Source organism: Telopea speciosissima, chromosome 2 (genome assembly GCF_018873765.1).
Source record: "Telopea speciosissima isolate NSW1024214 ecotype Mountain lineage chromosome 2, Tspe_v1, whole genome shotgun sequence".
Classification (NCBI taxonomy): Eukaryota; Viridiplantae; Streptophyta; class Magnoliopsida; order Proteales; family Proteaceae; genus Telopea; species Telopea speciosissima.
The window spans coordinates 63,116,968-63,128,595 of NC_057917.1; the positions used below are offsets into that span (position 1 = coordinate 63,116,968).

General features: G+C 34.8%; 1 protein-coding gene across 1 annotated transcript; it reads right to left on the reverse strand.

The window, feature by feature from the left end:
- Positions 1 to 2,595: 2,595 nt before the first annotated feature.
- LOC122650980 (protein RGF1 INDUCIBLE TRANSCRIPTION FACTOR 1-like) lies at positions 2,596 to 6,207 on the reverse strand. Its single transcript, XM_043844330.1, has 4 exons — positions 6,160 to 6,207; positions 3,553 to 3,801; positions 3,234 to 3,374; positions 2,596 to 3,127 (listed from the first exon to the last, which is right to left on the reverse strand). Exons 1-4 carry the CDS (start codon positions 6,205 to 6,207, stop codon positions 2,693 to 2,695), a joined length of 873 nt encoding a protein of 290 aa, XP_043700265.1. The 3' UTR covers positions 2,596 to 2,692.
- Between the last annotated feature and the right edge of the window lie 5,421 nt (positions 6,208 to 11,628).

Below are 11,628 nucleotides of genomic sequence, written 5' to 3' on the forward strand. Positions count from 1 at the left end.
ATTGCAATTGAAAGAGCCAAGTGAGTAATGATTTTAAATTTTTTTACTTATAAAAAATTTGAAGAAATTATACTAAAAATTTTTTTTTTTTTTTTTGATACCAAGACACACGGTTTAGTCATAGTGTCATGGCCGTTAATATTGCAACAGTGTTGACATGTGAGGACCAATTAAATAGAATAATCCGTCGTGGAACCCTTACGCTTTACATATATAGTATTTTATTAGTACAACAAAATCATATAATTAAATAATAGTTTTGATAAAATGTCTTCTGGTCCCAATGCTTAGATAATCCTGACCATCAAATTATCTTGAAGCGTATCAAGAATTCCATTTGATATATATATATATATATATATATATATATATATATATTATATTATCTTATCTATTATTTCTTTTGAGGATTAATTAATTTTCTAGCTATGAGTATGGGAGAAAAAAAAAATTAAAATGGGAATCCATATGATCGAGCCCTTAGTTTAATAAAAACCCATAACCTTGTTTTAGCATAAATCTCCTCTGCAGTCTGCAAAAACTTGACAGTTCCAAAGGGGGTGCACGTGTTTACCCTATTCTAACTACACACTTATTTTTTACTTTTTGTAATCCTTTTCAATTACACAAGATTGTATCTATATTATCTTTGAAGTAAGTCCATTGATTTAACATGACAAGCTATGTGCCTTTGTAAATTAGTTGCCCTTTGGAATGAAAATGATTCGATCATTTGGATTACTTTTCAATTTTACCACCTTATAAGGGTTTGTGAACCCTAGGATGCAAGAGGGTATTTTGGAATTTATACTAAAACCTTATAAGAGAGTGTGAACTCTAGAATGGGGTGGTTAATTCTTCATTTTACGCGGTGAAGGAAAACATTTTCCACAAAGATATATATATATATATATATATATTTTTTTTTTTTTTTTGGTGGAACACAAAGATATATCAGCAGGCCTTTATTTCTACTTTCATGAACAATCCTTTGAGACTTGGGATTAATCCATTTTGAAGCATCATCTTATAAACCAAAAAAAATTGCTATGCAATTCAAATGGTTTCTTTCAAAAATAAAAATTGATAGTCCTATGAACTTTTTTTAAGACTGTTACTAAAAAAATATATTTGAATGATCACTTGATTAGAAATTTATTAGTTTAGTATTCTCTCTAATAGAAGATAAGAAGGAGAAACGTTTTGTATGATATGGGCATGTGTAAAGATGCCTTTGAAAAAAATCAATAACGAAGAGTGATATGATATAGATTAGAGGAGGTAATTAGTTGAATGAGCATGGTGAGAAAATAAATAAATTATTTTAAGTTGACCGTAATCAATCATGGCTTTAACCAGGGTTAATGAATGCCCATGTAAATGCTGTTAACAATGTAGCAGAACAATGATTGCAAAAGAAAAATGAAGAGCATGAGAGAGAGAGAGAGAGTGCGCCGAATTATGTGGTTCATCCAATGGATTATGTTCATGGTCAAGCGATAAATCAGAGCTTCCATTATTCTATCAAAGAAATTGCAAAATCCTCAAACACCTTGCTTTGCAAGATAACCCCATATATATAGATTTTTGTGGGTGGTATATATTTGTATTGTCTTGAGCATTACAATATAGAGAAACCCTTATTCTTAAAAGTACAAGATTACCCCTAGTATAAACGTCTCTAAAAAATTCGGTTTGAGGGTTCCCACCCCCAAACCCCGGTCCATTCTCTGACGAGCGGGACTTCCGATATTGGGGAAAAATGAACAGTAGCTCCTAGATTAAATGGAGATCAGGCTTCGCCAATAACAACTGCATTCCTTTAGTTGGGATGATGCTTACTTGAATGTAGTATTTGACCTATGCGGAACCAATGCGGAACCAAATGCTGCCTAATAATAGACTTCATTTAGGATGATAGCTTCAATAGGAGTTTAAATAATCCCCCTATTTTCTTTTTTTTTTTTTTTTTTTTTTTTTTTTTTGGTTGGAGGGGAGGGGGTGGGTTTGGGGTGCAATTTAAATTGATCATTTGATGTAAGCAACAATATCCTTTTATTTTTTTGGGTGGAGACTAAGAGATAAAAGAGCCAACTCTTGTTGAAAGTTCTAGTTTTCTTATATATATATATATATATATATGCTGGTGTCTATGGTTGGAGAATAAGCTGTTTCTTATGTTATGGATGTTAATTTGCAGATTAACTCGATCCCTGTCTAGTTAATCTCTGGCTGCTTCTTTTGGGGTTTGATTTTTTGAAACTATAGATCGAGTTTCTGGTATTGTGGGTTATGCATGATTAATTTTTCAAAACAATACGTGGCCTTAACGAGGCAAACCATTATCAAAAGCTATAACTTGTTTTGTGTGTTTGTGTGTCTGTGAGAGAGAGAGAGAGAGAGAGAGCCTTCGAAAAATGTAGAAACGATAAACTTGGAATTGGTAAACACGTGATGCCATTAAGACAAAGTCCCCCGACCGATTGATTAATCTAATTAAATTAGAACCCAAAACCATAGAAAAGGGAAGAAAAAGAGTGAGAGAGAGAGAGAGATAAGAAATTAACTTGGAATTTGGAGTAGGAAGAAGAAGAAGAAGCTAAGGCAATATAATTGATGAAGTCAGTTAAGAACACATAAAAGATATTTCCTCCCTAATAAGTAATAACTAAATAGTAAATAGTTAATTAGACTAACACATAGGAGACCTATGAGGTATCCCTTTTCTTCTACTGATCATGCTTGTAGCCATGTCTTCTTCATCTGAAACTCTACTACCAGACCTTCCACACACATACAAACCACTACTAGTAGTAGTACTCCTCTTCTTCTTCCTTACAAACTCACTACTACACACCACCACCACCATATTACTATTACTATTACTAATAATGGTCTCACACCCCCCTGAAGAAGATCCTGAAGATGAACTCATCATCATTGCCTCCTCCTCACAGTCCACTACCGACGAATGCGGCGTTTCGTTCGTCATCTCATCATCATCATCATCATCTCCCCCTGCACTGCAGTCTTGAGGTATCATGAAGTCTGGACTAAGTTGTAACATCTTGCAATTTCTCAAGTAAGGAGAGAGGTCCTTATTATTATGCTTCATTGCAAACTCCACCTAATAATTATTAACAATTTATAATTAAATTAACTCCACCATTTATCACAACTATTATATACCATAATAATTCACTATTATTTTTTACAACTAACTAATTAATTACCTTGCACCCTAGAGAACAATGAATGTAAGGTTCTTGAAGGCATCTATCACATGAAGTGCAGTAGTTTCCAGTTCCCTTGAATTGTCTACTCTGAGGTCTCTTCTTGATGAACACCACTTTAGCACTATTAATGGTGTAGGCCTGCAATAATTAAGTCACATATACTATATAAATTCAACAAATTAAGAAAGATATATATAATTCAGTCATGAATGATGAGCATGAACTCTAATAAGAATAAGAATAAGAATAAGAACTGAATTATTGTGTTTTTGTTAATAATTCCTTTTAAAACACTACTACTACTACTACTACTAACCTGAACATTAGAGCAATCTATGAGCTTCTCAAGGTCTTCCAATCGAACGACGTCATGATATACATATCGACGAATCTGAACAAGCCGATGAAACCGATGAGACGACAAACAATGAGGGCAAATACTGATGCAACAATCCAAACACAAAATATTCTTTTCATTCTTCTTTGCACTCTCATGTGTTGAGCAACCCACAAAGAATTTCTCTCTATAAAGAGCTTCCAACCAAGCTGGCTTCTGAATTCTTCCCTACATAGAATCAAGATTGAAATGTTTTTTTAACACAAATTGAATTCAAAACCCTTCTCGATCAAACAATTGATGATTAAAGACAAACAAAGAAACCCACCCACCATGATCACATGAGCTAGATGATAACTTGAACTCTAGCTCTTTGCCTTAGTTAGAAACTAATTTTAAGAACAAATTGAGTAACAAGAGAGAGAGAGAGAGAGAGAGAGAGAGAGAGACAGAGAGAGAGGTATTAATTAGGGTAAAGAGATAAGAGAGTATTTATGGAGTGACTCAAAGAGAAGATGGAGAATATATTTATTCCTTGGTGAGATACACAACATTTTGTCAAGAGTAGCTGTTTGTAATTAAGAAGAGATAGCAGAATAAAGAAAGGAAGTGAGATTAAGATATGAGGAGAACGTGGGTGCTGTTTCCATGTCTCCCATTCCTTACCCTTTAAACTATTCTTCTCATCTCCCTTGGCTCAAGAGCTCTAACCCTTAAACAAATCCATTTGATGAACCAGTTACCCACCCTAGCAGACCCTTTTTTTTTTTTTTTTTTTTTTTTTTTTTGAATCTTCTTAATTGTTGCTTGGCCAGTGAGTGGTTGGCAAGCTTTCCTTCTTTTGGGATTAGTAGTCTTAAGTAACCATTGGGTGATCAAGGGAAAAAAAATGGAAATTAAAGAAGAAAAAATCAGATTAATTGAGGTGGATATATACTTGATCCATGAGTATGAAAGTGAGAGCTTCTAATTTGCGAGCTAAAGAGAGAGAGAAATATATATCAAACCATGGGAGAATGGGACCCATGATCACCGGGTGTATGCCACTAGCTGATCACTGATTGCTGGAAAAAGTATGGGAAAAACATATCGGAGGAACCCTGGTTTTTGGGGATGTCAACCATGGCAACATTCAACTACTCCACTATCTATAAATGTGCTTAATAATTGTGTTTTGTTTTCTAATAATAAGGTTTAAAATGTTTGAAAACTTCAATTTAGAAACAAATACATTACTAGCTAGTTAATCACATCTCCAGTTCTCTTTAGGGTTTAATGCTTTAATTAATTAGGTTCGCGAAGCTAATCTCATGTGGGTCTTAATTTGAAGTACCCCTAGGTTGTAACCAAGAGCTAATCTCGAGAATTGAACTAGCTAATTGCATGGTTAAAAGTAAAAAAAAAAAGAAAGTATTTTGAAGTACCCTAGGCTGTACTTAATCGTCTCTTGAGCCGGTTGGACCAGCAGAAGTCCACTCGGACTGGTCGGAGGTATTAAGCGATATAGAGCGAATTATATATCAAATCGAAGATCTCATCGAATTCTTTTGGCATAGACATATGCGTTTTTTGGCCGTTTTAGCATGTTTCGAAGGCGAAAGTGCCCACCAAAGTTTTGAAATTTGAATTATGAATTATGAATTTTGTTTTCTTATGTAAGCAAGCCTCTCTATATAAGGGCTTTGAATTTCATTTGTAATCAGCTTTTACCTTGAATAGAGAAATTTCCGTTTTCTCCTCTACTTGTGGAATTAAGGTTCATCAACGTTAGAACGAGATCTAACCCCCAATGTCCTACTACATCATATATGATTAGCTTTTCATGGTTTAAAAAACTAAAATGAAGTCTAGAATATAAGCATGTATATGAAAATTGAAAATATATATATTTGTTTCTTTAAGAAATAATTAAAAGTCTGATGCTATAAATATGATTTATTTACTAGTGATCTTGAAAATTAATTTTACATATTGTCCATCATTGTTTTGGTTGTCTGAAAAAAATAAATGGAACAAACTTATTAAACAGCCTCGTAAAATGTTTTAGAAGTAGTACAATATAATAATTGAAGTAGTTTTAATTACCCAAAAAAAATTTTGCCACAAACTTAAAATTAATTCTATTAAACACATATCCTATTGACAAAAACTACAAACACATGCATGGTAACCAAAGAGGGGGAAGAAAGAGAACACAAGAAAAAATTTGACTGCTTCCAAGTATCCAATTAAAGCCCCCCAAAAAATCTATAATCACAAAAAGAAAAATGACTTGGTTCAACTTTAATACGAAGAAAGGTAATCAACAATAAACAAAATAAATAAATAAATTACCTTATTTTGTGTATGAGAGAGAGAGAGAGAGAAACATGAGATGGAGCTGTCTTTAAGAGAAGGAAATAGCCGATTAATGGATATAGTGAAGTTTTTGGGTCTTTGGTGCCCCCCCCCCCCCCCCCGGGAGAAAAATAGAGAGTTCTTTTGTTGGAGGGTTCAATTCAAAACCTCAAGGCATTAGGGGGTGGAGATAGCTCATCAAGTTTCTGAAGGCACCAATGACCAAACTTAACCGAAATGGGACTGTACCTCTATGGCTCCCAATATCTCAATATTTCCCTCTTGTGTACTGTCCATATAATTGATTTACATGTATTTTAACAAATAACTTAGGGGGGACAATAAATGGACCTGGGGTCTGATACCAAGTTGGAGGAGACAAATGTTGATCGCTCATTCGCTCACAATTCAATGTTGTAGAAGTTGCAGCGGGTCTTATTTGGTTGAAGAATACACAGCAGCAAGAGAGATCTGGTTTGCCGAAAACTCTAGGAGAACAGACCAACCATGCTTTGATACCGTGTTAGAGGGTCCCAAAAAAAAAAAAAAAACCCTTAAGACATTAGGTGGAAATAGATCCTCAAGTACATGAAGGCACTAAAGACTGAACTTAACCGATACAAAACTTCTATTAAAAAAAAAAAACCCGATGCAAAACTATTCATCTATAACTCCTAATTTCTCAACAATAACAACATATTTCTCTTCTCCAAAGGCAAAACTTATGTCCCTTCTCCATACTAAACAAACTTCTAAATTCTCTAACCAGGTATAAACACTGGATGGCGATTTTTTAGGTGACTTTGTAAGAACTTTCCAATTTAGGCACCTACTGGTCTCGCCTTGGCTCTGCCAATGCAATTGTATTGGGGAATTATTTTAAACGGTAGGCTTCTTTATAACAAATATTTTGGTTATCCAAAAATTATAATAAATCTTTTACCCTTTTTACATAGATGACCTTTTATATTTAACAACAATTTAATCAACAAAGTTGGCCACACGTTTTAATTCATAAGCAATACCTTGTAAACAATAACACCTTATATATCAATATTGCTAAAAATGTCATTTAATTAATCCTTTAGTAGTTAAATAACCTTGTCCAATATGTGGATTGGATATCTCAATTCTCAAGTAGTTAAATAACCTTGTCTAGTGAAAATAGCAAATTAAGTTACATAGTAAAAGTGGAATTATGAAACATTAAATTATTCTAAACTTCAAAAAATTATACATTAATATAATGATAATAGTCTCACAATGTAATGTTTCCTCATCTACTAATCATCTAAATGGATATGTTCTCCCTATTTTTCACATCCACAATTTTTTTTATTTTTCATTTTATCGTGATATCCAGAATGATGATGTGGCAACTTTGACCATTGGATAAATAGTATATATTCAATGGATTGGCTGTGTTAAATTTCAAAGTTTAATTCAATCAAATATCCTTCTATGTATTGGCATGCATTCTCAAGTATGTCCATGCATGTCTGCAGTACTCCAACCACTATTGTACACTCTCCCGTGGTCCAAAATATTTCCTTGTAATGTAAAAACTATATTTTGGCACTATTGTGCTGCCACATGGAAGATTTTTGAGCTGTATAGGAAGATCTTCCTTCAAGAGGCCCGATCTTCACGCAACGGTAAGGTTGTGTTATGTGCCTAATGGGGCCCACTATAGTGTATGGGCACTAGATTGTGCCAGCCTAGTATGGGATAGGTTAAAGGGCTTGATTTAACACGTTCCATCAGCTTCGGAGCTTTTGGCGTATTGGTCAAGTACCTAACAGGTTGCCCCATCGTGACCTAGTGGTCACGGGTTCGATTCTGGAAACAACTTCTCCACAAAGAGGGGGTAAGGCTGCGTACATTAGGACCCTCTTCAGATCCAACATTGACGGGAGCCTCGTGCACTAGGTACACCCCTTTTTTACATGAAGAACTTCCTTCATGAGCTGTGAAGGGAATTGGTAAAAAAATTGTTCCTAAGTAAAATTAAGAGTGTTAGAATTCTAGACCTGTGAATTATGATTAAGCCATGATTTCAGGCCTTCATCAGGACTCACCTAGATCAGCTAAATATCATTCTCAAACCTGACAATCAGCTCATAAAAAACACCATTATATTTATTGGAGTTCCCCAAATAAAACCAAAAATTGATTCACCTGATCTGATTTTCCATGTAAATTGAATTATTCACAAAATAAGGTAAATCAAGCGAATCTAGTCTTTCGTTTACTTACCATAACCGAGGATTAATAATCAGTAATCTTCATCAAGAACAGTGTCAAGGAACCAAACAGATTAAAGAACTCAGTAATTAAAAGTCAGATCTCACCGACTAAACAAACCCAAATTCCCCAAACCAAGACATTTAATGAAAATGAATTGAACTAGTAATAGTTAAATGATGAATCAAAAGAAGATCATAGTTGGAGTTACTAGAAAATTTAACTATAAACCATGAACAGTGAATTGAGCACGAATCAAGTTGAACCATGCACCTAACGACTATGGATTTTTGGGACCACATGTGAAACAAACAGCCCCTTTAGACTCTTGATTCTCCTTTGTTTTCTAAGGCATTGTGGTCCTAAAGAACAAAGCTCGAAACTCCTTAGAGGTTCATCAAATGTGCCAGCTGAGACCTTTAGACTCTTCAACATCTCTATCCCATTTGCCTTTATTTTTTTTTTAATTAATTCATTCAAATTAGCCACTTAAAACAATTTGGATAGCTTATAATCCAGTAACTTATAAATCCATACCTTTCAATTAGTGGGTCACAGTTTTTTGGGGGAAACCCAACTCACCTGAAACTTAAATTCTAAATTATTAAATATTATTCAAAGAAAATATATCTAATAATAATAATCAACCCTAATAAATTATTTTTATTATTATTTATTTATTTGGTTCGAATAGAGGACCACAAACGACTATGTCGCATTGGCCATGGGCAGTAGTCAAGTCCATCAATTTGATGAATATTAAAGCGTATGTTGTTCATGTATTTAAAAATAAAATCGGAGTTGGCTGTTCCTGATTCCAATTCATGTCGATTCTTAAAATTTATTTCTCGATCTTCACTTCTTACCTTCTTTCCTTCCTTTTGTCACTAAAATATTAAAAAAATCAATGAAATTTATAACTTAGTGGTGAGTGGGATCTCATTTAGCGCAGGGTAGGAGAGGGTGGAAAAAGGTATCGGAAAGGTATTTTGGAACATACAAAAACCCTAGGATGATGGATGAACTGTTCCACAAGATTTTTGAATCACAAACTCCAAAAATCATAAATATGTGGACATGCTTGCTTCTTTTTTCAGAATCCATGTTTCTAGAATTTTAATCGATTCAATCAGCCAATTCCAATCCAAATGGATAGAAACCAATCTTTGTCCAATTCTGAGTTTTAAACTTTGATCTGTTGATGAATTTTTATCCTGTTTGGTTTCCTGTCCGGTACAGTTGTCCAATTCCTCTCATAAGGAAACGCAAATGATGACTTAACCTCACTCGAACAGTGTGTTTAAACAGGGGTTAGGTTGTCATTTTTAATCCCTTATGAGAGGAACTGGACAACTGTTCCAGACAGGGAACCAGAGAGGATAATGATCCTCAGTTGATGTAGTAGTGATTGAAATTTTTATTTTTTTGGATTGAAGTGGTAGGACAAGAGGAGGCGAGCACGTGATAGGGTGGGAAAGGGTTATCATATTATAGTGAAACTCACGTGCAAAGGAGGATCTAAGGGTCTGATTCGTCTGACTATTAATTGGACTGATCATCATCAAGTCCCCAAAACCCAACAGGTACCACCACCCCAAGATTACCCATTTGCTTTGTTTGGCTTTCTTGTCTGGTTTTGTAGTCAAAGATCAAAGGCCCACCGCCACCACCACCACCACTGCACGAGGGAAGGAGAATGGGGAACCAAAACCAAACAAATAGAATTAATGACGTGGTAGACGCACGACTCTGAAGACTGTGTGTGTGTGTGTGTGGAAAGTCTGATAAACTCAGTAAGTGATTCAGAGATCCACTTTGTTTTGTCAAAAGTTTCGGCCAAGCTTCGTTTGTTATTTTCTATTATTGATTATATATCTTTTTAACCCATCGAGGGCCTCGAGGCCATGTGTTTCGCTTTTCTGACGGTTCTTCAGTTTAGATTTGTTCTCATTTGAACTGCTTTTTCAATAGCTGGGTCTGCATTTGCCTCTGAATGAGATACGCCCATCCAGTGTAAAATCCAACCCAAATGGCTTCAGTGGCTCATACCCAACAAATTATCTGGGTTGGATCAGAAATGTTTCAGCATTGCCCCATATATGTACAACCTTAAACATTTATAGTGCAAATAACTGCTGGGCATTCCTCAATCTCAACTATTTCATAGTTCTACTTCTCTTCTAACTAGGCTGTGTTTGGTATGTATTCTTGGAATGCATTCTAAGTCGATTTTGCATTCTCGAACGGTAAAAACAACTATTTCTATCATCCGAGGATGCGAAATTGACCTAGAATTCATACCAAACGCTGCCTAAATTTGTAGGACAAAGTTTCTTAGTCGAGCTTGTACCGTACACTCACTTCTGTAGTATTCCCCACGGTTCTAATGTAGCATTTACTTGCCTTTCATCATCCCATAAACCAAGTCTTTGATACTAGGAAACAAGATACTAGGAAACAAGATACTAGAAAACCTCCTCAATCAACTCATTGGTGTAAGCTTACTGTGGGTAAAAACTCATTCCTCCCTCTCAGTGGTTCTCACATTATTTACTACTCTAGCATGGATGCTTTTAAGCATGTCTATGTATGTACTTGAGACTTCCTCATTTGCAAAACATAGAGATTTTCTCTTCATGGATCATATCATAAGCAGCTCTGTTTGAGTCGACAAAAACCACAAAATCTCACTCCTATTTTCTTTGAACTTTTCAACTGGTCATTCAAGTTCCTAATGAAATTAAACTGACTTCGCAACACCCTTATTTCATGTCCTAGTCTATTTACAATCATGTTCTCCTTATATCTCGCAGGATAACTCATAAGCTTTACCCTACAATATTTGGGTGAATAATTCCTCCATCTTATGTTGGCTCCATGATACTTACCCTCCATTCATCTGTAAGACAAAAATCTTAGCTACTGAGAACAAGTACTTGTATTCTGCGCGTTTCCATTTTTCATTTATACCATCAGATTGTTCTAAAGAGTTCTCACCGTCTCTCTCAAAAATCCTTAGATTTCAACAACCTTAATTATAAATATCTGCCTATTTCTTTATATCTCATCCATAATTTGTAACAATGAACTCAATCACTTGGTAATCTCCAGAAATAATCTCATCCGCTTTTTCTTAATCTCCCCATCTTTCAAAGTTTCTGTCCTCATTATGCAGCACATGGCCATATCTCTATACTCCCCTTCATCCTTAGGATCTTCTAAACATGTCTCACCTACTTGCAAGAAAAAACTTTGGTTTTCACCACTTTGTATCTTCTCAAATAGTAAACTAGTACTTGACAGTTGACACAATATTTCTGGTCAACATCTATGGATATGTTTTGAGAATAAAATTTGACCTGCTGTATTTATATATATTCAATTTCCTATCTCCCTAAATCAAGTCATATTGGACTGATGATCCATTGAAAGCTTTGAAAGCTCTAGACCCAGCTCGGATTCAAGTTTAGTGCT

Excerpts from the sequence above, each read along its gene's own strand:
- LOC122650980 (XM_043844330.1), bottom strand. The coding sequence starts at position 6,207 with ATGGACAGTACACAAGAGGGAAATATTGAGATATTGGGAGCCATAGAG. Across the intron at positions 3,802-6,159 it reads AGATATTGGGAGCCATAGAG|GGAAGAATTCAGAAGCCAGC; the intron begins GTACAGTCCCAT and ends GATTCTATGTAG. Across the intron at positions 3,375-3,552 it reads TAGATTGCTCTAATGTTCAG|GCCTACACCATTAATAGTGC; the intron begins GTTAGTAGTAGT and ends TAATTATTGCAG.